General features: G+C 41.3%; 1 protein-coding gene across 2 annotated transcripts in view; it reads left to right on the forward strand.

The window, feature by feature from the left end:
• The window catches only part of Bltp3b (bridge-like lipid transfer protein family member 3B), a 74978-nt gene extending 48730 nt beyond the window's left edge, over positions 1-26248 (forward strand). For both annotated transcript variants that reach the window (XM_006979821.4, XM_015998449.3), the window contains 12 exons: positions 475-657; positions 1297-1415; positions 4792-4933; positions 9761-9954; positions 12166-13667; positions 14054-14226; positions 15928-16070; positions 17072-17222; positions 18291-18544; positions 18966-19074; positions 23014-23207; positions 24315-26248. In XM_006979821.4, coding sequence (XP_006979883.1) covers positions 475-657; positions 1297-1415; positions 4792-4933; positions 9761-9954; positions 12166-13667; positions 14054-14226; positions 15928-16070; positions 17072-17222; positions 18291-18544; positions 18966-19074; positions 23014-23207; positions 24315-24434 — 3284 coding nt within the window. In that variant the 3' untranslated portion in view covers positions 24435-26248. The remainder of the gene's footprint in view (positions 1-474; positions 658-1296; positions 1416-4791; positions 4934-9760; positions 9955-12165; positions 13668-14053; positions 14227-15927; positions 16071-17071; positions 17223-18290; positions 18545-18965; positions 19075-23013; positions 23208-24314) is intronic.
• The last annotated feature ends 556 nt before the right edge of the window (positions 26249-26804 follow it).

A 26804-nucleotide genomic window follows, 5' to 3' on the forward strand; every position in this document is an offset into this window, starting at 1 on the left:
TGTTGATGATTGGAACCTGTGTTGTGTAGTTTTGTTGTTTCCTTAAATGTTTGATAACCATCATCTTGTCAGCTTTAGGTCTTAGATTATGGTTAGTCACTTGACAACAAGTCTTGATGAAGGGTTTTCCTTGGTATTTTTCTGAGATTCCTTACAGTAGCTGTTTGCCAGGTAATTGAGCATCTGTGAAAATTGCTCGAATCTTTAGCTTTGAATTGAGCATTGTTTCCCAAGGATAGGTTCTAGATAGAAAGTCACCTAGGTTATTTGCTTTGGATACTTTTTTCCTCTGTCTTGCTCTTATTTTGTTAGAGAAGTAAACTGGTTTTTTTTTAATATTAAAGACTTAAGTCTGGTATGGTGAGCCCTCCTGCAATCAAAACCTCTCAAAACAGAACAAAGGCTGCTCTCTTGAGAAAATAACTGAATTTTATATAAAGCTTTACATTGAAGTTCCTCTTATTCCTTTTACAGGAGATAGTTGTAATCATTGGATGTATTTCAGTGATGCAACCAAAACAAAGAATGGATGGGCTAACGAGTTGTTACATGAATTTGAATGCAACGTTGAAATGCTTAAACAGGCTATGAAGGATCATAATGTAGGTTCACCTCCTAAATCCCCAACACATGCCTCTCCCCAGCACACACAAACAGGTATTTCACCAAATGACGTCCCCTCATATTCATTCAAATGGGGGAGGGGCCGAGGGGAGAATGAGAAGCAGTATTTTAAATTCCGAAGATGTAGACTAATGGTTTTATAGACCAAAGCACTTTCCAGTGGTTTTCTTTTTAATAATGTGTATGTGTGTATGTTTGCGTATGGGTTTATGCACAGGAGTGGATTGTCTGTGGAGTCGGAAGAGAGCACAGGGTCCTTTAGAGTTGAAGTTACAGGCAGTGAATGTGAGCTGCCTAACATGGGTCCTGGGAACCAAACTTGGGTCCTCTGCAAGAGAACCGTGAGCTCTTAACTGCTGAGTCTGATCCCTAGTCCTCAATGCTTCTCAGATTAGTATAACCAGTAATAGTAATGTCCACTTAGAGTATTTAGATTCTTAAGTGGCTGGTTAATTTTTCACTTTTAACATTGTGAGAGAGTGACTTAAATATAATTAAAATATGATTCTTGTTTTAAAGAATAACCATTATAAAGGCATACTTGTCTCTCTGTGTATTATCTTGTTTGAGAAATGGATCATTCTTCCGTTTCTAGTAGTCTTCTCTGCAGCAGAAGAGTTGCTATGAAAAGTAATTTTATAATGAATTGAGAGGAAGTTTTGTTTCTCACAGAGAAAGAGTCCACTCTGAAAGGGACTCCTAAAGCACCGCCAGTGTTACCTCAGCCATCCACAGCCAAGCTGATGTCCAGCTCTGTTGTCGTTAGACTTGCAGATTTCAATATATACCAGGTATGTGTTAGATCTCCTCATCTCAAGCAACTCACTCAATCAACCCCACCACTTATCTTTAAAGCTCTAGAGTAATGTTATGAAATGCAAACTATGTGGGGTAGAAAATGACAGTTCACTGGTTTGTATTTCTGTGATTATCTTGAATTGGACAAACCGAGGTCAAGGGAATAGAGCTGCAGGCTGTTACAAGTTTGGGGCTCCCTAAGTTACACCAGGGTGAGTGCTGCACTCACAGTCCTCACAGGACTCACTGGAATCTGTCAGATTCACTTTGGTTATAAGGAAAAAGGGTACAAGTAGAGCCTGCCATATGCACAGGGCACAGTCTGGACGGCTTCTAGATGTAAAATTCAGGCTGTTGATGTAGCTCACTGGGCCCTGGGTCCCTTCCTAGCCCCACAGTGCAGATGTGTACTGTATACGTGAAGGGTTGCTTTTGTGGTTGAATTTATTTTTGAGTAGACTAATGGCAGATGACCCAACGTCTTCCCTGACCTCTAACCACTACTAAGACTTCAAGTGTGACCAGTCCAGCCTACAGTCTTCCGATTTGCATGCCTTTATCAGTTGGCATTGTGAGGAGAAAATGATAGTCTGTAGTTATCTCCAGGGAGCCTGGGAAGAGCCCAGAGCTCTTCACGGAGACCAAATTTCTTAGAGCACAGTGGTCTGTGTGGAAGAACCTGAAATGCCTTTTTGCTGTACTCAGCTCTTATAAAGGGTGGATTCACTTTTATGGGAAGAACTCTGCCCCGTACATGCTCTTTCGCTCAAGCTGTAATCATATAACATGGCCTGATATCACAGTCTTCAAGAGCAACAAAAGTCTATTTGACCTGTTTTTAAAAATAAACACATTTAGGTTCATGTAATTATTTATGAACTGTTCTCATTTATTGTAGTAAGTATCTTGCTTTATCTAAAAAGTTTTTATTTAAGTACACTTAAGGCCCTGATTATTATCTCATTGTGCAGTAGCTTTCTTTACAAACTATTTATATAATGCAGCTTACTTAATTGTTGCTGATTTTTTTTCTCCTTTGCGACAGACTCTCATGTAGCATAGGCTAGCCTTGTGTTCCCTATGTAGCTGAGGCTGGCCTTGAGCTGTTTTTACTCCTGCCTCTACCTCCTGAATGCTCCATACCCAGCTTTAAAGTAAACCTTAAATCTTAGCGTTTAAATAAAACCATAGAGAAATGAGGGAGAGCAAGTACTCATAATCTCAAATTGTTCATAGTGTAGTGAAGAAACTGTATCCAGAAACATTATTTTTTAAAAAAGTGACAAAAAATAGTGATATTTCATCTCCGTTTTAATAACTTTAACAATTAAAATATACTTTTGTTTATTAAATTGACATAATTTAGGTTTTTTTCTGTATGTGCAGAGGAGTTTTTGAATAATATAATGTAAACTTTCTCAAATCTTTGTGTAAAAAGAAGAAAATTGGATTATTTCAAGAAGAAACATTGTCAACAGAAAATATACTCTCTTAATACTTCACACAAGACATAGACGCACGCGGAGCTGGCAGGACGGCTCAGCAGGTGAAGGTGTTCGCCTCCGAGCCCGGGACCCACGTGATGGGATGAGAGAACCGACTCCCTGAAGTTGTCCTCTTACTGCCACGTGTGTACCGTGGCACGTGTGCGCTGACACACACACACACACACACACACACACACACACACACACACACACACAATAATAATAATGAATGAAAAAGAAATATACACATTTGTTGAACAAATGAAACTTAAAATATTTTCCAAGCCTACTAACTTAGCCCAATAAATCAATGGATAAAACATCATCTGATGAGAATTAATACTCTCTTTGTTATAGTGCCTCTCCTGTGTCCCAGCCTTGTTGACCTTGAACTTTTTCTCATGGCTTCACCTTCAGAGTCCTGGGGTTATAGGCATGAGGCACCATGCCTGGATTGTGTAGTGCTGGAGATTGAACCTCAGGGATTGTACACATCCCCAACCCAATGTGAAAACAATATATCTAGGGCCTTAAAAATAAGTCCTCTTGGGAATAACTAAGAAATCAAATGATTTGACTGAACTATTTATAGTTAGGTGTTTTTTTTTTTTTTTTTTTTTTTTTTGGTTTTTCGAGACAGGGTTTCTCTGTGTAGCTTTGCGCCTTTCCTGGAGCTCACTTGGTAGCCCAGGCTGGCCTCGAACTCACAGAGATCCACCTGGCTCTGCCTCCCGAGTGCTGGGATTAAAGGCGTGCGCCACCAACGCCCGGCTTAGTTAGGTGTTTTACATCAATTATTTCTGTAAAATTGACATACTTTTCCATTATAATTATTTTTGTTTATTTCTTTTATTTTGTTTTGTTTTTGTTTTTTAAGACAGGGTTTCTCTGTGCAGCTTTGGAGCCTGTCCTGGATCTCGCTCTGTAGCCCAAGCTGGCCTTGAACTCACAGAGATCCGCCTGCCTCTGCCTCCTGAGTGCTGGGATTAAAGGCGTGCGCCACCACTGCCCGGCTTGTGATGATGATGATGATACTAATAATATTTTATGATTTATTTATTTGTTATGTATGCAATGTTCTGTCTGCACGTTTGCCTGGACGCCAGAAGAGGTCACCAGATCTCATTATTGATGGTTGTGAGCCACCATGTTGCTGGGAATTGAACTCAGGACCTCTGGAAGAGCCATCTCTCTCCAGCCCTCATTATAATTATTTTAAAATTACAATTCATTGACATTAAGTATATTCACATTAGGTGACTACACCATCATCTGTCTGCAGAGTTTTTCTTTCTGAATGGCAAACTCTAACATGTTTTCACAATAATAGAGGACCTATAATGAATTATAAAGAATATACTGAGAAACTATTCTGGCTGTCAATCCACTGTGTCCTGAATCTGCCACTTATTTATCTATATTGACTAATAATATACAATTATTGCTAGTTTCCTGTCATTTTTAAGGCTCAAAATAGTAAGTTTACCAAAGATAATGTACAAAGTGAAGCCTTTTCTTTTCTTTTTTTTCAGAACAGGTTTTCTCTGTGTATCCAAGTTAAGTTTTTAATTGGTAAAGATCTGAATTGGTTATAGAGTTTTCTGAATGGTTGGTGGGTATTTCATTTTAATTATTATTTTTGTTCACCCACACCTTGACCTCTGCACACAACAGCAGATACGTTGAGGTGTGAGGACAACTTGTAGGACTCTGTTCTCTTCACCATGTGGCCATCAGGCTTGGTAGCAAGTACCTTTACCCACAGAGCCCAGAAGAGACTTTAAGATGGTATTTTAAGATGCAAAGTGATGTGTATGTCCATTGTGAAAGTTCTTTGGGAAGGGCTTTATTCTGTATAATTTAAGCAAACTTGTTTTCTCAGGTCTCCACAGCAGAGCAGTGTCGTTCTTCCCCCAAAAGTATGATTTCCTGCAACAAAAAATCCCTGTATCTTCCACAAGAAATGTCAGCTATCTATATAGAGTTCACAGAATATTACTATCCAGATGGGAAAGATTTTCCAAGTAAGAGAGTTTACTTAGCTATTGTTTGTTCATTATTGGATGAATATTTTTGGTTTTATCAATTTATGCAGGAAAATCTACTCTTATCACTGTGTTAAGGACATACCCTTTATACTAAATTTATACACATTGTTAATAGTTACTCATATGTTCTTTTTCCACCCTACTGTGCCATCTTTGATGGCAGGAATCTTGTGGCATTTGTCACTGATTTTATTTGCTTTTTTCTTGCTTTTTTTGTGCTTACTACCTATTTGTTAAATGAAGTATGAATGAATGTTATTGGAGAAAATTGTCATTTTTTTTTCTTTGCAAACAAGTGAGAATTATAAATCTCCATTTTACTAAAATTGAAAAAAAATTGAAGTTTCCTTTTAGTTGTAAAGAATTTTTCTTGGCTCTTTTGGCTTCCCACAGTTAAAATGATTATATATTTGTTTATTTGAATATTAAAATTATGTGCTTTTGTTTCATTTCACCATAATTCTTCAAAATAAAGTCTTCCTTTGTGTTGAGATCTTTGCGTGCGTGCGTGCGTGCGTGCGTGTGTGTGTGTGTGTGTGTGTGTGTGTCTGTGTGTGTTCAGGTACACAGATATATGCATATACAGGTCAGAGACCAACTTCAGGTGTCATTTTTTTATGCACTGTCCACTTTGGTTTTTTTTTGTTTGTTTGTTTGCTTGGTTTTTGCTTTGGCTTTTTTAGACAGGGTCTCATTATGTAGCCCTCGCTGACCTGGTACTCTCACTGTGTAGACCAGGCTGACCTTGAACTCATAGATGTACACGCCTCTCCTTGAGGGCTGGGACTAAGGGTGTGTGCCACCATGCTGGACCCACTTTGTTTTTTGAGATAGGATGTCTCCCTGGCCTGGGGCTTATACATAACCAGGTATGTTAGGCAGCTGGCTGCGAAGCCCCAGGGACTCCTCTGCCTTTACTCCCCATGCTGGGCTTAGAGCTGGGCAGACCTGGCTTCTGTTCATGGCTTCTGAGGACTCAGGTCCTCATCCTCGCAAGACTTGGTCTGTTTCCTTAATGCTGATGTATTTATTTAAAAGTTTTCACTTTATGTGCATGGATGTTTTGCCTGCATGCATGTCTGTGCACCACCTGGTGTAGTGTGTGAGGAAGCTAGAAGAGGGTGTCAGCTGCCTGGGAACTGGAGTTACAGGTGCTTCTGAACTGCCCCATAGGAGCTGGTGATCAGACCTGGGGCCTGCGGGAGAGCAGCTGGGCCATCTCCCCACCCAGTGTCGACTTAGGAAGGTAGGCTTTTAGTTTCAACACGAATTTTTGATGCTCCTGAAATTGTTTTTGCTTTTATTATAAAATAAGGCATTCTAGAAATCACTTTAGAGAAATGTCTAGTATTTTATTATACTTGCCCTTATTTGTGCCAAACTGATGACATCTAGGCCCCCCTCAGTTTTCCGTTTTCCAGCATTTTTCTGTGTATGTGCATTTATCACTTGTTCTCTCCACCATTCTTCTTAGAAGATGGGGTTGAAACGTTTTCTCAGTGTCTTCTAATGAAACGGCACAACTGAACCCCAGGCGTGGTCTACCCATTGCTTCCTTCCCACAGTACCGCACTGTTCCCCAGGGCCTGGGACAGTCATTTGTCTGTCCTTGTCTCATTTTGCTGGAACCCCTCAGTGATGGCTGTATTTAATTAAAACACATCATTCTGCAAGTAAGGTTCTTTTTTTTTTTTGAGTTAAGACTAGTTTCCAGGTTATATGACTTCCTTTAAACATTTTTGAGACAGGATCTCACTGTGTAGCCTTGGTTGGCTGGCCTGGAAGTTGCTGTATTGACCAGGTTGTCCTCTGGTGTCTGCCTCCTAAGTGCTGGGGTTAAAGGTGTGTACCACTGTGTATCAGGCACACTGGACAAGGTCCTCTCACATGGACTCACTTTGCCTTAATTCCTCTTCAGGAGCTCTGGCTCCAGATAATCACTGAGCTACCGAATCTAAAAACGTAAACAATAGTTTGGAGGCATGGGGTGGGGTGTGCAGTTTGGCTCATAGAAATACAGTATTCTTGAACTTGTTTTTAACACATGTGCCTCTTTTTCATATTTGATTTGCATCCTGCCCCCTTCCTTGAAGATTATAGTCCAGTAAAGGATTCTGCTAGCTAAGTTGATACGTTTTTAGGGCTGAGATATGACTTAGTTTAGAATGCTCACCCGGCATCTCTGATGCCTTCTTCTAGTCCCCAGCATCACCACAGCCTAAGACAAACAGACACCCACCAGAACAACAAATAAGAATAGGAATATCTCTGAGCTACCCGGTCATCTGGAGACCCTCTTGGAAATACCACATAGAGCCCTCTGCTGCTCAGTGTCCTTCCTTCTCTGTGCCCAGCTTGGGGGCTACATTTGCTCTCTAGTCTTCTCTAGGCTGCTGCCATCACCATCTTTAATTACAAATCCCTTCCCTCCCTCCTTCCCTCTCTGCCAGAGTGTGAAGCATTCTCCTCCGCACTCTACTTTCCTTTATTACTAAAGACAAACACCTTGGCATCACAACTGGTCTCTGAGAGGCTTGAATCACTTTTTTCATTTTGTATTTATCTCATGTATAGAAATTTTAATGGAATTAGACCTGCTTTATTTCTCTTATGTTCTTTGTCCTTAGCACAATGCATAAAATGTAGACCTTTGGTGAATCTTTTTTGCTTTTATGAATTGAGTGAAGAGATGAATACAAGTCCCCAAAGTCAAATGCAGATTATTGGTAGAATATTCATTCTTTCTTTTGGTTTCCTACATGTTGGGATTTCTTTTTCTTAATTTGATCTGAAATTCTGTGCATGCATTCTCTCTCTCCTAAAACATTTTTAAGACTGACTTTAATCTCAAAATTACATACCCATATACCTATTTTCTTGCTTTACTTTTTTTTTTTTTTTTTTTTTTTTTTTAAAGACAGGGTCTCTGTATGTATTCCTGGCTGTCCTGGAGCTTGCTATATAGACCAGGCTGGCCTTGAACTCCTGCCTCTGCCTCCAGTGTTCGGATTAAAGGCATGTGCTACTGCACTGGTCACTTAACACAAAGACTCTAAACAAAGTATTTATCATGTATATGGATGTACAGAGAGGAAAGAGCACACCATTCCTGATTCTCCAGGATAGGAAGAACATACCATTCCCGATTCTCTGGGATGGAGAGAGCACACCATTCCTGCCTCTCCTTAAGGTTTTACTTTTCAGAAACATAGTTTCTTGCCACCTGACATTTTTTTTTAACCATGTTTTCACCTTGTGGACCTAAATTCAGTTTGATGTACTTCAGGTTAGTGTTTAACTCATGGTGCCTTAACAACAAAAGGCAGCATTGTGGTGTGTTTCCTCTCCGACCACTTGAAAACATAATGCACGTGTGCATAGTTGTTATATCCTTACAAAAGCCCAACTCATGCTTACCTGCTAGGATTCCTTTACTTAATTGAGACATTTATATGCATAGGAAGTAGTTGTTTTAGATAAGTTTAGATCATTAAAATGAACTGTATGCCTGTGGAAGCTTTGTATTGTCTTTGGATATCATTAAGATGCCTTAGCCCAGATGCTATAGGAATTTTGCCATTGCTGACAGTGATGTGCGCTGGGCATCCACCATCCCAGTGGAATTCCTTATTCCATTCATACTCAGTTTTGTTACAGATCAGACTGATGAAGGGATGTCTGCTGTCTAGGTCCACATTTTACTTCCAGGCGTATATTCTGTTCTTACAGTTTGTCCTTGGACCAATAATCCCACCTGTCTACTTATGTCACCTTCGTCATCTTCACAGCCCCGAGAACCATCTCACTGGCTGCTCCTTCTGTCTTTCAAGTTCTTCCAGTTACCGGGCTCCAGCTCCCGGCATGAATGAGTTAAGGGCAGTCCGGGCAGTTTCAGTCCGTCCTCAGCCTACACCATTGGTCTTAGGCCTGTGGGAGTACAGATGTGTCACTGTGGAAAGACATTCACCTCATCCCTGGAATAAAGGCCTTTTTCTTTTGAACAACACAAATCTATATGTATCCAACTAAGAATACAAGCGGGTTCTGTAGGAGTTAGTACCAATAAATTGAAAGAATAGTTCAATTTGTTGTTGAACTATTAGTTATGATTATCATAACTATGAACCATTGTTATTAGAAACCATGGGGAGCCTCACTTGGTGTGTCACGTGTTACTGGGAAAATTGGGGTCCTCTGTCAGGATTCTTAGTTTTACAGAATAAAGACCTTGTCAAACTGTTCGGAAACCTGTAGCTTTCATGATTAATATACTTGTGGTTTCAGAAGTGAAATTCCCTTTAATTATCAGCATTAGTTTAGTGTGTATTAACAGATTATTCGAGACACTTGAATTACTGCTCTGCCCAAAGCTTTGTTCTAGGCCTTTACTAAAGAGGAAGTGAGTTGCTCACGCTCCTTCCTCTTGGGCTTTTTGTCCAGCACATGGCTTTCCTAACAGACTGGCTGTAGAGGACACAGAGGGCGATGCAGATAGTGAAGGATTTACAGACAGGTCACATGGGCCGTGAATTTGACAGTGTTTTTAAAAGGTGATGTTTTTAGAAGTTTGCTTCTGTATGAATCTAATAGTACTTCCTGTTTATACATTTAATTTTACTTTAAAGTATATTTTTCAGTTAATGAAGCATTGAAAAACGTCTTCTGTCTGTATTTGCTGTTAGCCACGTATCTAACTTCATATGTGATGTTTATTAAGAAAGAATGCAACTTGTTAAGAATATCTTCTCTCAGGAAATATAACCATCTGTTCATTAATGGTGCTTATCATTCTTTTCTCCACAGTTCCGTCTCCCAACCTGTATAGCCAGCTGAATGCTCTACAGTTTACTGTAGATGAAAGAAGCATTTTATGGTTAAACCAGTTTCTACTAGATTTAAAGCAGAGTCTTAATCAGTTCATGGCTGTGTACAAGTTGAATGACAATTCAAAGTCTGATGAGCACGTTGATATTCGAGTTGATGGCTTAATGCTAAAGGTATTGTATACAAGAGGCTTTGAAAACAAAGCCATTTTTTCTTCGTGTGTGTGTGTGTGTGTGTGTGTGTGTGTGTGTGTGTGTGTGTGTGTAAGAGGGGTTAGAGAGACAGACGGACAGACGGACAGACAGACAGGGTTTTACTGTGTAGTGCTGGTGTCCTGGAACTCACTATATAAACCAGGCTGGCCTGGAACTCACATAGATCCATCTGCCTGCCTTTTCCTCCCAAGTGCTGGGATTAAAGGCATGTGCCATTACACCTAGCTGAGGGCAAAGCCATTTTTATAGAAATACAACTGACAGTGTTATAATTTCAGGATATAACACAGTGTTTAGATGTGAATAAACTTAACTATAATCTTCAATTTTTTTTTTTTTTTTGGTTTTTCGAGACAGGGTTTCTCTGTGTAGCTTTGCGCCTTTCCTGGAACTCGCTTTGGAGACCAGGCTGGCCTCGAACTCACAGAGATCCGCCTGCCTCTGCCTCCCGAGTGCTGGGATTAAAGGCGTGCGCCACCACCGCCCGGCTTAATCTTCAATTTTTATGTTGAAATTTAAGATCGAATTTTGATTTGCAGTTATAGAAAATCTAAGGGACTGCTTTTCTTCCCATTTGTTTATTTATGATTTTAATTTTTCTCTAACTGTTTATCTTGAAGTAAGATATAGCAGTAAAATGTAAATATTTCGTGGGTTGGCTCAGCAGGTAGAGTGCTGATAGCCAAGCCTGATGACCTACCTGAGTTCAGTCCTCAGGTCCCACACACTATGGAAGGAAAACTGACTCCTGCAAGTTGTCCCCTGACCTCCACACACCTCTGTATATAAACACTAAATATAAACAAACAAACAAATGTTACAAAAGAGCTCTTCAAAAATCTTTAGTCCTTCCCCCCCTACGGGGTTTATACATTTTTTCTTCTAAAAAAGGTTAAATATGCAACAAAGTTTTTAAATTGTATGAGTTGTATTTGTTCATATTATTCCATTATTTATATCCAAAGTTAACAAAAAAGTGGCTTTTTAATTGTAAGTAGCTGCTAATCTGAGCTGTGTACATTCTTAGATTTTTAAAGGGAAAAGATTAAAATATAAAACAGATTAGTAAATGGAGAAAACCCTGGACATAACTGACAATTTATTGCAAGGTCTGTTGTTGATGTATTATATACTGTAACCTCTTTTTAAAAAAAATTATACAAAAAATAGCCCACATTTCCTGGCATAAATAAAAAATCTTCTCAGTTTAGCATAAATTGAGATAGAACTGCATTTGAGATCAAACTAAATAACGATCATTGTAGTTTCCGGGTATAAACAGTACCCAGAAACCACTTTGAACTCTTTGATAGGAACACTCAAAGACTAGATTCAGTTCACTCTTGAGAATTATCTCAGTAAGTTTGACCATCATTTTAGTTTTGTTCTCTTGACAGAACAAAACTGCCTGTTTCTCCCTACTGCTGGGATTACAGGTGTGCTTGCACCCAGCCCAGACAGCCGAGTCTGATGACATCCGTCTGTCTCATCTGTCATTTATCTGGTGCTGGGATTACAGATGTGAGCTCTCTCACCCAGCCCAGACAGCCGAGTCTGATGACATCCGTCTGTCTCGTCTGTCATTTATCTGGTGCTGGGATTACAGATGTGCGCTCTCACCAGCCCAGACATCCAAGTCTGATGACATCTGTCTGTCTCATTTGTCATTTATCTTGTCATCTCCTAAAACACTTGGATTTAAAAATACTAACAATAATATCAGTATTGTTTTTCAGACTTAGTTTTTCCCTGTGTACTCATAAACACTTAGTAAGTTTTGAAAAATGCATCTATTTATTTACCTATTCACTTATGCACTGTGGTGCTGGATGTCAAATCTAAGGCCTTGTATATAATAGCATGCATTTTTATCAGTGAGCTACATCCTCCACACCTGGATTTTTCTGATTATTGCATGATTAAAAATACATAATCATGAGCATTATTAACACACGTGATGTCTTGCAAGATGTGTGTCCTCTTCTTCAGTGGTGAATTCGTTAACCTAATTTATTAGAAGACTCAGCAGAGGGAGAAGTTGGGATTTATATCAGGAGAGGAAGGAAGTATTTTGGGGAAAGTATCATAAACAGAATTGCAAGTCTTTCTTGTGTTTTATGAAGATGTTGGGATTTGTAAATTGAAGTAGACGAACTGTTTCCCTTCCAGTTTGTCATCCCTTCTGAAGTGAAAGCAGGCTGCCATCAAGATCAGCCCCACACGGTGTCTATCCAGAGCTCGGAAATGACTGCCACCAACACCAGGCACTGCCCCCACTGCCGCCACTCGGATCTCGAGGCCTTGTTTCAAGACTTCAAAGACTGCGACTTCTTTAGCAAAACCTACACTAGATTCCCCAAATCCTGTGACAGTTTTAATCTTCTTCATCCCATCTTCCAGAGACATGCTCACGAACAAGATACCAAAATGCATGAAGTTTATAAAGGGAATATCATTCCCAAGTTGAATAAGAACACTCTGAAAACGTCTGCTGCCACCGATGTGTGGGCGGTGTACTTCTCCCAGTTTTGGATAGACTACGAAGGGATGAAAAGCGGAAAGGGGCGGCCAATAAGCTTCGTAGACTCCTTCCCTCTGTCTATCTGGATTTGCCAACCAACGAGATATGCCGAGTTGCAGAAGGAGCTCCAGACTTGTGAGCAAGCGTCTCTTAATTCCTCACAGAGTGAATCCAGTGACCTGGCTGGCCGAATGAAGCGGAAGAAGCTCTTGAAGGAGTACTACAGTACGGAGTCGGAGCCTCTGACCAACGGTGGTCCGAGACCCGCGTCAGAACCGTGTTTAAGGTTTCCCTCTTCGTCTTCAGACGCGGATGTCCACGTCCTGGTCCGTGTTCATAAACATGTCAGCATGCAGCTCAATCACTACCAATATCTGCTGCTGCTCTTCATACACGAGTCGCTGGTTGTGCTTTCGGACACCCTGCGGAAGGACGTGGAGGCCGTGACCGGCAGCCCTGCCTCTCAGACCTCCGTCTGCATTGGGCTTCTGCTGAGGAGTGCGGAGCTGGCCCTGCTGCTGCACCCCGTGGACCACGCCAGCACGCTGCGCTCTCCCGCTTCTGAAGGTGTGAGCCCGCTGCTCCCCGACTACCTGCCCTCGGAAAACGGGGGGTTTTCGTCTTCCAGGAGGAAACAAGGTGGTGGCGGTGTCCATCGAATCAGAAACGCTCCTCTGAATCACATGTCCGACAACAGGTCGATGAGTGTTGACCTTAGCCACGTCCCTCTAAAGGATCCTCTGCTCTTCAAATCAGCCAGCGACACGAACCTGCAGACGGGCACGTTGTTTCTGGACTACATATCAGACAAACACTTAGGGAAGATCAGCGAGGATGAGAGCAGCGGCCTCGTCTACAAGAGGGCCTCAGGAGAAGTGACGTCAGAGGAGAGTCCCGGGAAGGACGCGGCCCGCACGGACTCGGCCAGCGCCTTCAACCACAGAGGTGACTCCCATGTGCTTTCCCTGAATGGCGGCGGGAGTCAGAGTGCACCTTCAAATGCTTCAGCTGGTAAAGGAAGTGAAGCGATCGAGTCAATTTTCAGAGCCGAAGCGCTCCTTCCTGAAGGGGCTTCCCTCCCTGAGAACCTGGAGGACAGTAAAGAAGAGGTGCCCACGGCCAGAGCACTTAAGTCCCAGTCCTCTTTAAGGTAACCACACCGTTGGGATGTAGATGGTTTTAGTTTTGTTGTCCTTCCTTTGGCTTACTTATTTCTTCTGTTTGGGAGCAGGGAACCTCATGACAAGATGTGCCTTTGGTAGAATTAAAGGAGTCTATTTTCCCAATCGGGGGAAGCCTTTGAGCTTCTACGTTTTGGTGGTATTTTTGGATGCTGTGTGATACGCTAGCTTTACTACAAGTTGTCTTCCTTGATGGCCTGGCAGGGCGAGGAGGCCATTGCCCCGTTCACCTTTGCCTCCCAGGGCTGGGACTAGAGGGCACTGGCTCTCCCCGCAGCTCGCTCTTGAGAGTATTTTCAGGTGAACTTCTTTTCTACACCTGCAGTAATTTCCTCTTAATTTTGTTTGCTAACAGTGTGAAAGCTAAGGAACGTTGCCCAGCCACCCCAGCTCCACTCTCAGTTTCTTCCAAGACCATGAAAAGGAGCGCCTCCCAGGTCTCCCTGGACACCGTCTCACTGGACAGCATGATGCTGGAAGAGCAGCTGGAGAGCGACGGAAGCGATAGCCACGTGTTGTTGGGCAAAGGTAACCAGCGAGGAACGCGCTGACAAGAAGTGCTACTCGAGTACTTACCGTTACACCAGTGATTGATAATTACGTCAGGCGGACAGACAGACGACGTGGTTTCTGTCCGTCCGGCCCTGTATTCCTAGAGTATGTAACCTCCTGGTGGCTGTTCAGTGAGTCTCCCACATCTTCCTTTGGTCATTTGTAGGTTGTTTCCCCACCCCCCATTCCATAAGCAGATTACTCCCCCAAATATAAATCTGATCATATTATTTTCCAGTTTAATCTCAGGAACTTCTCATTGCTTCAAGGCTGTGAAATTTAGACTCCTTAGTTCTTTCTGAAACTGTTCTTTATGATTTGAGCTCAGTTTAGTTTTCCTACATCTGTTTCCTTTTTCTTTCCTTCCATTTACCTGCCGGTTGGAGTGTCGGGGGCAGGGTAGCGCACGTTTTCCATGGCCTGCGTGTCGAGGTCAGAGGGCAGCTTGCAGAAGTTGTCCCGCTCCTCCACCATGTGGATTCCAGGGACAAACTCACCTTGTCAGGCTAGGCCATCTTGCTGACCTGTGCCTGGAAAGCTGTTTCACATTTTGTACAGTTTAGCAAAGCTTTCCATCGTAGAACCCTTAATCCCTGGACTGTGAGGAAGACTCTGAAATGCTCTATTAACATCATATACCACAGTTACCATCACAAACACCTTCTGTGGTGCCACGTCAGGCGGACAACCTCCCGAGCATTCCACACTGACCACCAGCAGGGGGGAGCAGATAGGTGTGTAGTGAGCACAGTGCTGAGTCGGGGCTGGTAGGAGTGTGTCTTTGTGACAGTTCTCTATGTACTGTACAGTACTAGTCTGTGACAGACACAGAAATGATCTGTTACCGTAGAGAGCCTGAGGTGCACGGAAGCACAACACTGAAACATTTAGGCGGCTGAAAAGTCACGGCGAGCTGTCCCGGAAGTCAGAGAGGCACCCCGACTGAGGCGGGGCAGGGTGGGGAGGTGGGGATGGGGCGTGACAGCACCCCCGTTACAGCAGTGTGCCTCAGCAGCAGGGGTCTGCCTCTCTGTCTCATTCTTACTGTCATTGTCGTCGTCGTCGTCCCAGATTTAAGGCTGGGGTATCTTGTCTTAGCTGGGGTTTCTACTGCTGTGACGAAACACCATGACCACAAAGCAAGCTGCGGAGGGAAGGGTTTTTTAGGCTTACACTTCAGCATTGCTGTTCATCACTGAAGGAAGTCAGGACAGGAGCTCAAACAGGGCAGGATCCTGGAGGCAGGAGCTGATGCAGAGGCCATGCAGGGGTGCTGCTCACTGGCTTGCTCCCCATGGCTTGCTCAGCCTGCTTTATTATCGAAACCAGGACCACCAACCCAAGGATGGCCCCAGCCACAATGGGCTAGGCCTTCCCCGTCAATCACTAATTAAGAAAATGCTCACAGCCCTATCTTAGAGGCATTTTCTTAGTTGAGGTTTCTTTCTCTCAGATGGCTATGGGTGTGTCAATTTGATATCAATCTAGCCTGCGCAGTATCTCTGATGTTTGATTGTTATACTAAGAGACCATAATTTGACCTAATTTGCTTAGTGCTATTTAAACAAAGCTTTGCTTGAAAGAGGTAAAGGGGGTAGTCCATTTTTGATAAATATAAACATTGCTGGAACATATATAGAGATTCTAATTTATTAATTTACTTTTGTATTATTTCAGCAATTAAAAGGAACTCAAATACAAATGACCAGAGCCCGGCAGAGAGTGTGAACACCAGTGTAAACATGCAGAGTGGTGGGGAGGCCTCTCCAGACGCCATCAGTACCAACTCAGAGGGCGCTCCGGAGAGCCGCGATGACCTGGTAATCATCCCCGAGGTCTGGGATGTGCTTCATCTAGATGCATGCACACCGTAGGACCTCATGCAGTGATTGCATCAATGTCTGTCCTTCATCTAGATGCATGCACATCGTAGGGCCTCATACAGTGATTGCATCAATGCTAATGAGTCACTTTGCTGCCTCTACTCTTGAAAGTTCTTTCCGCTTAATCAACTGGCTGTTCCTGTGCTTTACTGTCTACGTTCGTTTTGTTTGTACTGAAGAAGGGTGGGGAGCAGGTCTGTTCTTCATTTTTTCCATCTTCTGTCTCGCTTATATTTGATGGATATTTTAGTTCCCTTTGAGTATACTTTCTAAAAGTTTGATGGCACAGATGGTAGTCAGTCTTTACAATGCAGGTCCTTCTCCAGAGGAAATAGGTTGCTAGTTTTTTTTAGCTGTTCTGACACAGTGAAATATTATGAAAGGATTTAGACATACCCTACTTTCAGTGAACCTCCATTCATGTGTGGAAATGTCACCTTATTATTCTTTGTAACCAAAATACTTTCTCTTTACTGATTGAAAACAAAAGCAGCTAGGGTTTTTCTACCAAGATTGAACATCCTTTGTCCAAAATTCTTGGGTACAGAAGTAGTCAAATTTTTGCATTTTAGAAATTTTTACAAGTAAGTGTAAGATATCTTGTGTATAGAACCCAATTCTAAACGCAAAGTTGGTTATGTCTCATAGATTCCTGATACACATAGCCTATAGGTGATTTTATACAGTTTTTGATAGTCTTGTGAAACAGCCTAATGGTGTGGAATTTTCTGTGTGGCCTCACATTATCACTGGAAAGTAGTGATTTCTGATTTTGAATGGAGACGCTCAAGCTGTAGAACACAAACGCTAGGCTTTTCGGGCCGCAAGGGCACTTTGATTGATAAGTCAGAATCGTATTTGTAGAGGTTAATAGGTGTTTTGTTTATTATTCTTAATTTTCTTTGGTGTACTAACAGCATTTATACAATCATTGATAGATGTCAGTTGTGGTGTTTAAAATCACTGGCATTAACGGGGAGATTGACATCCGAGGAGAAGACACCGAAATCTGTCTTCAAGTGAACCAGGTGACGCCGAGTCAGTTAGGCAACATCAGTCTGCGGCATTACCTTGGAAATCGTCCAGTTGGTAAGGGGTTTCTTTAAGCCACTTTCCACACAAAATGCTTAATATGTTTTAAATTTATCTTATGTTCTATGCATGGCTCATTAATAGTCCTGTCTTTATTGTGACTCAGCTCAAGGAAAACCATATTAAATAAAATGCCAGAGTGAAATTTTTCTTTGCTATGTGTATAGAATTCTGTATGATACGTAATGTATAGAAATTAATACTGGCTTGCATAATATCAGAAAGTACGCTGTCACTTCTATCCTGGGAGGTAGGGGTAAACAGACCTTTTTTTTGAGATTTTTAAAAAATTTTATTATGTATAATGTTTTGCCTGCATGTTGGCCTGAACACCAGAAGAGGGCGCCAGATCTCATTACAGATGGTTGTGAGCCACCATGTGGTTGCTGGGAATTGAACATAGATCCTCTGGAGGAGCAGCCAGTGCTCTTAACCGCTGAGCCATCTCCCCAGATGTTCTATAAAACTTATATTGAAGTTTTAAAATTTGTTCTTGGATGTTGGTGTTTATCTTGGTAAACCAACTCAAATTCTTTCTTGGAACAAAGTCAAGCTATACATAAATGTAATTATCCATGAGTTACATGTATTCTTTACTATGATTTGACTTTTAAGTGTCCTTCAGGAATGTTTCGATAACATCTTATCTGTGTAGTTTAACATTGTTTAAGGCCCGGATTAGTGAGGAAGGTGCAGAGCCTAGAGTCACTTGAAGTGCCCTGGCCGCTTTGCCACGGTCATCTTACTACAGAGACAAAGCTGTGTGCTCACACAGGGGTTGGTCTGAAGAGCACATCCTTTCAGAGTGGATTTTCCCTGTCATGAGAAAGTAGACAATGTAGAAAAGCTGCCAGTATTGTATTTGGAAATTACCTAGAAAAAGTGAAATTATGATGCTTATATCTTATTTATATTTTAGAATCATATAAATTAATAAATGTTAAAGCTGCTTCATACATTCCTTTAATATGTAGTTTCCTTGATATTTTTACTATAATCTTAATGGCATATAATGTTCTCTTGAGTAGTGTTACAAAGTACCAGTTTTTTATGTTTGTTTCATAGGTTCTGACCACAATGCTGTAATTCACCCCAAATCCTCTCCTGAGATTTCGCTGAGGTTTCAGAGTGGGCCTGGTGCTGTCATACACTCACTGCTGGCGGAAAAAAATGGGTTTCTCCAGTGCCACATAGAGAACTTCAGTACCGAGTTCCTGACCTCTTCTCTGTTGAATATCCAACACTTTTTGGAGGATGACACTGTCGCCGCTGTGATGCCAATGAAGATACAAGTTTCCAATACAAAGATAAATTTAAAAGTACGCGAAGAGCTAAGTTCCTGGTCTCAGAAATGTCTGCATTACCTTCTCTGGACTTTGATTCATGTCTGAAATCATGCCTTCTCTAAATGATGTCCTCTGGTAGAACTTATGAAAACGAATGAGCAATTTTCTTGATATATAAACTAAAATTATATAGTTATAAACTTATAACTCACTAAAAGTAGAATGAACTAAAGTCATGTTTATTTCAGTTGACTATTTTAATTATTTTTGTCCTTTGAGACAGGATCTCATTATGTAGCTCTGGCTGTCCTGGAACTCACTCTGTACACCAGACTGGGCTCAAACTTACAGAGATCTGCCTGCCTCTGCCTCCCGAGGGTTGGGATTAAAGACGTGCACCAACTATTCTAATATTTTAATAAGAACACGCCAATATTGTGTCCGTTACCTCTAGGACGACAGTCCCCGGAGCAGCACAGTGTCCCTGCAGCCCAGCCCTGTGACCCTGCATATTGATCACCTCGTGGTGGAGAGAAATGATGACGGCTCTTTCCACATCAGAGGTACAGAGAGTGACGTCACTGAGTCATCTACGTGCTGATGCTTACGTCACTCATTGTAGGGATTGGCAGTAGTGATGACCGAGGAACGCTTTTGGCACATTAGTCTACGATATTTACATATAAACCCTGGAAATAACTCATCAGTAGTTGGCTTGATACCTGTTCTGCAGATGAGTCTTGAATGAAAATAAGAAAGGCTTTTGTGGTTTTGTGTGACCCTGCTCCCATCTGTGTGTGTGTGTGTGTGTGTGTGTGTGTGTGCACATTCGTCTATCTTATTTATCTTATTTGAGACCGAGTCTCTCTGTCCCTCACCACTCTACTCCGGGCTAGCTGGCCTGCAAGCCAGGAACTTTCTCTTCTCTGCCTTCCATTTCCCCATAGGAACACCTGGGCTACACAATTGCTTAGCTGTTAAGAAAAATGAAAGTATGAAATAGGCAGGTAAATGGATGGAGCTAGAAACATACATCCCGTGTGAGGTCCCTGAGACCCAGACAGACCAACATTGCATGTTTCTTTTATATATGGATGCTGCTTTGTGCTTTAGACATGAGTGAGTTAGAATACCCACAGAGGTTGCATAGCCAGGAAGGGACCAGGGGAAAGAGGGCTTCTTCGAGGCTATAGAGGGATAAAGGGAGAAGTAAGTGGGATGGGAGGATTAGTAGGACTAAAGGCCTTTGGAAAGCCATGTGACCTACGACTGTAGAAGCTTTCACATACATATAATTTAAATATAGTCATCATATAATGAGGAAGACAATACCCCAACTAGACATAATGTACTACCAAATAAAACCCCCAGAATGGGTTACATCTTGAGTTGTTAGCCAGTGGGGTTCCACAGTCTTCCTTAAACATTATAGCATGTTGCCAATATAGCGTAACCAACTTGGTTACTCTCCACATTCTGAAGGTTAGGTCTGTTGCTGAAGACACCGCATATTTGTGGCATAGAATATGGAGGATTGGAGCTGGTCCTCAACTGGAAGCTTCACTCACTCCTACTAGCTAGCTAGCATCCATAGTGCTGGGCAGTGCTGGACACACTAGTGGGGAGAAGAGTAGGCATCCATCCCACCTTATGAGCTACAGTAATAACTTGGTTGTGAGATACGCCCACTCTTGCAGTAGTAGCATGCATATTATAATAGTAACCAACCAATTTTTAATTGGATTTAAAGCCGGTTCCATGAGATTGAGCTTATACCTGATACTGTTAATGAGGCCAAGAACCTTAGACAAGGTAGGTCATGGGCCCTAGGTGAAAACCTGTTCAAGTTCTAGAGGATTTAATGTCCTCTTCTGGCTTCTACCACACACAAATGCACAGATGCACACGCAAAACTCAAATATATAAAACAAAATAAACACATCTTGAGAACTTAACTAGATGGGAAGCACAGCCATATTTAATTCAAATGAAGTCTAGTTTTCCTGTTCCCTTTTGGATTTCCTTGGAATCTATCACCAAGCCCGAAGACATACCCTTATGCCTTCCTTTAAGAGTTTTATAGACTTGGTTCTTAAATGTAGCTCTTTAACTCAACATGGTAAGTTGGAGTTGGTGGTATTTCCTTCTGGGTTCTCAGCCATATTGCAATCCCATGCATCCTTAGGGCCGCTTTACTCTGTCTTGGTTCCTAGGTGGTCTTAGAGGAAGTGTTGACATGGGAAATGGAAGTCATCCATTACTGTTGTATTTCTTCAGTATCACTTGACTCCGGATTCTCTTGTAGTTCCATGAGTTTTAGAAACAGCTTGATAATTTCCACAAAGAAGCAAGCGCAGATTCTGATAGATACTGCCTTAAAGCTATAAGTCTGTTGGAAAATATTGCCATCTTAACAATATTAAGTCTTCAGTATGTGGACCTTGGAATGCTTTCTGTCTGTTTTGATCATCTTTAATCTCTGCAACAATGATTTAAATTTCCAGAGTTATAGGGTTTTTGTTTTGTGAGATGGTCTTCCTTTGCAGCCCAGGCCAGCCTGGGACTCGGCGTCTTTAACCTGCCTCTCTAGGGCTGGGGCTATAGACAGACACAGCTGCATGTGGCCCAGAGGATATGCTACAGTTTTTCTAAATTTAAGTATTCTTTTCTCTGAAAATATTTTTGGATGGTTTTGGGACTTGAACACAGGGCTCATGCCAATTTTGAAGATATTTTAAATGGAATTATTTTTTCCTTTTTTTGAGACAGGATTTCTTTGTTTGAAAGTCCTGGCTGTCCTGGACCTCAGGCTAAGACCAGGCTGGCCTCTAACTCACAGAGATCTGTCTGCCTCTGCCTCCCGAGTGCTGGGATTAAAGGTGTGCGCCACCATGCCCAGCTTGGAATTATTTTCTTAATTTCATTTTAAGATTATTCTGTATAGTGGTACATAAATATAGTTCATTTTTGCACTACTGTTTTTTTAATTCTATAACCTTGCTGAACAGAATTATTAGTTCTAATTGTTTAGTTTTTTATTTAGATTTGTTTATTTTTACGTATACCAGTTTTTTTGTTTGCATGTATATCTGCACACCAGAAGGGATCATCAGATCCTATAGACGGTTGTGAGCTGCCATGTGGGTGCTGGGAATTGAACTCAGGACCTCTGAAAGAGCAGCTAGCACTCTTAACCTCTGAGACATCTCTCCAGCCCTCCAATTGTTTAATTTTTTAGGCAATTCCTTATGCTTTTTGTGTGTACAAGATCCTATTACCTGTAAGTGTCTTTCTCCTCCCTTTCAGTTTGAATTTCTTAATTTCCTTACCTGCCCAGTTGTGATGGCTAGGAACCTCCAGGGCAGTAATGTAACGTGGTTTCTAATTGGTCTTAATAATAAAAACCCAGAGTCAGATACCAGGGTAAATGCTGAAAGATCAGTGAAGTAAAGGAGTCAGCCACTAGAGACTTCTTACCTCTACGGAATCCTCAGAACGAAGAGGGCTGAGCTCCTGTTTCCTCCTGCTTTATATTACTGACTCCACCTCCCTAGTGCTGGGATTAAAAGTGTGGGCTTCCACTGCCTGGTTTTGTTTCTCTTTTATACTGGTTCAGTCTCTGTAGCCCAGGGTGGCCTTGAACTCCTGATCTTCCTGCTTCCTCCTCCCAAGTGCTGGGATTAAAGGTGTGAACCACTACTGCCTGGCCTCTATGGTTAACTAGTGGCTAGTTCTACACTATGATCTCCAGGCAAGCTTTATTTGTTAGAGCACAAACAAAATATCACCATACAGTATTGAGGTTGTAAGAAAACACATCCTTGTCGTGTTTCTGATTTGGACAAAGGAAAAGTACCACCAAGTATACAGCTGTGGGGTGTCTATCTCTGTCACAATGAGGAAATTTCCTTCTGTTCCCAAGGTTTAGGATTTTTCAAGTGCCTTTTTTCATTTTTGGTTTTTTTCACTACATAGCCTTGACTGTCCTTGAACTCACATCTTGACCAGGCTGCCCTGGTCTGCCTCCCAAGTGCTGGATTAAGGACATGTGCCACCATGCCAGCCCTCAGGAGCCTTTTCTACAGGCTCTGAAGCGATCGCATAGCCCTTATAACTCTGTACATGTGTAGAATTATTTGATTTTTTTTTTAACGTAAGGCAATCTTGCATTCCTTACTACTTGCCCAGGGTCTCCTCATATTCTCACATGTGGGGTATTTATTCACTTTACCAATATTTTGTACAGGTTGTTTATGTCTCTGTCACAAGCATCTTGATCTTATTTTTTTAGTTTCGTGGCATGTTGTTATTGTCTTGAGATCTTTTGAAAGAGTGAGATTTTTATTTTACTGTGTTTTTTCTTCCCCTATTTTTCTACCACATACCACGGTCCTCATACTAACAGCTATATTCTCATTTTAAAATTAGGCTTCATAATAGAACTTTAAAGATTTGTCAAATGACCTGGAATTGTTATCTTAGCATTTCATTTGTTTGATCAGATTCTCACATGTTTAACACTGGAGCTGATTTCCGAGACAATGCCAGCAGTGATTCAGTGGTGCTGACCAGTGGGAAGTGTGACGTGAGGAAGCAACACAGTATCACCCAGGCCACTCAGACAAGCCCAGAGGTCCTTTGGCCTTCTCAGTCCGTCAGCTGTCCTGAATGCGCTTTTGACTTTACAAGGAAACAGGTAATAGGAAATTCTAGCACATGGCAGTTACTAAAATACTGATGGTTAAAACACCGTTGATGCATTTAAATAAAGCATATTGATGACTTGCTGTGCGTGAGCATTAGATCCTAGGGTTATTGATGCTGAGCAAGGGAAGAAAACATCCCGTTTACTCCTCCTTCTTGAAGTACTGTCAGTCTTTTTGTCCTTCCAGAATCTTACTTAGTTTTCAAGTGTGTATACTGTATTTCACTTAGCCTTGTATAGCATGTTTCTTATATTATTACATTATCATTTCTGAACCTTCTGTTTGACATTTCTTAACATTCAAGTTGCTTCTGATTGTCTGCAATTATAAATCACAGCACTGTTCTGCAGAGCTCTAATTCTGTGCAGGAGGAGGAGGGCATTGATCTATTCAAGGGTTCCCTAGATGGCAGAAGTGACTGTGTAGAAACTGACCTGTAATTGATCTCTGTGAATACCGACCATTCTTAGTGTTCATTGTATCTTCCTACGCTGTGGTGCTGCGAGGGCAGAGTACTTGAAGACTCAGAAAGTTTTGACCACTGAAAGAAAATGCCTACTGGGTTATTGGGAACGTGAGTCTGGAGATGAGGAGAGAGTCGCTCTGGGCCAGGATGTCTCTTGTCTGTGAGCCATTGAACCTATGGATAGAAAAGGCCGTCTAAGAGAGGGAAAGTGACCGACTGTGAACTCTAATAGACCGTGGAAACTCAGGTTCTTCCTAAGAGATGGAAAGAGGAATATGGGGAAAGGTGTAAAGTTGAAGGAGCTGGCAGAGAAGCCAGAGGACAGAGGCTTAGAAGGGAGAAAGAGGTCACTGTGACTGAAGACAGAGGCCCAAGGATGTTACGGCCAAACTAAATCACTGTTACATTTGAAATTGAGAAGTTAATTAGTATTTTGAATTAATGGGTCAAAATTTAGGAACACTTTTAATTGCATAGTAAGTTCTTTCAAATGGCTCCTGGAAGCAATTTTCAGCCCAAGGGGACTTGCTCATCAGCACTGGGTGGTTTACCATCCCAAGTGATGCCACATAAAATAGTTACATTTCCTGGAAGCGATGACAGCCGCTTGTTTTCAATTGTGTCATTTCAGCTCCTGGAGGAGAACGAGTCTCTTAAGCAGCAGCTGGCTCAAGCGAAAACGGCGCTCGCGGAGGCGCACTCGGCCCGAGACGCCCTCCTCCATCAGATGAAGAGGATGGCCCTTGAGTAGCTCGAGTGGCCACGAGAACTCGGACTGCAGCTCTGGAGTCGGACGGTTGTGTTTAAAACCCGGATGTAACCAGTTAGGGGGAGATTCTCCTTTCCGTGAAAATAAAGCGAAGCAGTACGGTGGAGTGATGAGTGTTCCAAAGCCGTGAGAAACTCGGGTGCGGGGGTCGGTCAGTCGGTCAGCTGGGACGGTCCAGCCCAGGCAGCAGCTCACACTGTCACACGGTGACGAGATGCCAGGTCCTGACTTCACTGTCCCCTTAGAAACATTTGAAAAAGAACAACGAGACCGGTTGTGCTCATACAGATTGCTGCATTTATTTCACTGTTAATAATTTACTCTTATTTACAAAAAAATCAGATGCTTTTAGGGCTAATGTAAAAGAAGGCTTACATTTTAAATGTTATTAAAATTATGTGCTTAAATTCTATATTTAATTGCTGTAAAAAGTCCAATCAGATTAATAAATTATATAATTACTGAGTTTACAAACTGAAAACTATTGACCCTACTGAGTTTATAAAGTAACTTGAAAATGTGAAAAGAAAGGCACCTTAAATGATGGGGGGTTTGCATAAGGTACAAATGTAAAAATGAAAAGCACAAATATTATAGTATGTGGGCAAGTGACTTAAAAGCATTACTTGTACATTCCATTAAATGTTTATCATTAGAAGTAAAAAAACAATTTTTCTTGCTATATTTGGCAGTATTTGTAACTATAAAAATTTCAATTAATACTATTTTAATATTTCTTTATCTGTCCTCTTTAAGGAGAATGTTTTCAGAGAATTTTTTTCACACACATAAAACAATTTCCTACCATTCTTGTAGTATCATATTACACACGTGTTTGCTCATATGAAAATATAAAGCTAGTTTTGATTAAATTTCTGTGATGTGTGTCTGTGTGTGTTTACATGTGTGCACACACACATACAAACTCACAGTGTTCTATAAGAGTAATTGGTAAATTTTGAATTCTATTTTCTGGGGGTTAAGGTTGAAAACAACATGAGAGAATCTTAATTATGAATTATGAAATAAAAGTACATGAGTATTTTAAGAAACAGGTTTTTGAAGACAATATATTTCTGATAAAGTAAGTGGTGTTTATTTTAAGTCTCACATCCCTAAATGTAAATATATCTAAGATAGGCCACAGTACAGCTGGACTGTTCTTTCTTAAAGGTACTTGGGAACCCTGGCCCTTGCTCTGACACTTGTGGTGCTTTGCTGTGGGCATGACTTACAGCCATCCCTGGGTCTGAGGACTTGGCAGAAACTGCATACTTTCTTACATTACGTGTCAGAGTGATTTCAATTTTATTATGAGCATTATTTACCTCTCACCTTCCCCATATCATCCTTTTCAGTTGACGTCATTTAAAAATATGGGCACTGTTTGGGAGCCAACATACAGCCAAGAACAAATTAAATTGTTACTATCTTACCTCAGAGTATTTACAACATCACGTGAAACTATGTTACTCTAAACTGTATGTAGCCTTAGATTAAGTGCAAAGATCTAACTAGAGCTTTGGAATGTATAGCCTGCTAACCTTTGATTTCTAGGTATGTATTCAGCAAAAACAGACTCATACAGGAGGATGGATGGGACATGAACTTCTGAGCTGACACTGTTTCTCAGGATTGACCTATTCTATATAAATATACATTTTTTTTCTATGGTACAATGTTATGTTGTTTAATGTTACTGACACTGAATGTTTTCCTTATTCCTTTAAAATGTATTTGGCCTTCCCAAGAAATCATATAAACAACAGAGATGATAATATTCTGAGCATTCCAAATGCTTTGTCCGGTTGTTTTTTTATTTATAGAAAGTACTTTTTTGTAGTGGTTTAGGATTCAGGAAATGTCTCCGATGTTTCTACCGCAGATGTGGCAGGTCAGCAGGACTGAGCTGCTGGAAATGTGAGGGAAAAAAACCTCTGATGCTCAGGTTAAGTTGACTGAAGCACAATTAGTGATGTGGTCTTGATTTAAAGCGAGCTAGTATGTATTTTTATTTTACATAATCTTTCATTTGCAGACTTTGCCAAGGCAGGGGGTAAAGGGATGAATCACCTTCTTACCTGTTTTTCTTTATATATACAATAATAATTATTATTATTTTTATTTTTTGGTTTTTTGAGACAGGGTTTCTCTGTGTAGCCCTGGCTGTCCTGGAGCTCGCTCTGTAGACCAGGCTGTTGTCAGACTCAGATATCCGCCTGCCTCTGCCTCCTGAGTGTTGGGATCAAAGGTGTGTGCCACCACCCCTAGCTCAGGGATTATATTTTTAAACTTTTTTTTTTTTTTTGGTGGACTAATGTCATAGAGCTTTTCCTCTTTTTTTTTCCTAGT

The sequence above is a fragment of the Peromyscus maniculatus genome, chromosome 18 (assembly GCF_049852395.1).
Source record: "Peromyscus maniculatus bairdii isolate BWxNUB_F1_BW_parent chromosome 18, HU_Pman_BW_mat_3.1, whole genome shotgun sequence".
In the NCBI taxonomy this organism is placed as follows: Eukaryota; Metazoa; Chordata; class Mammalia; order Rodentia; family Cricetidae; genus Peromyscus; species Peromyscus maniculatus.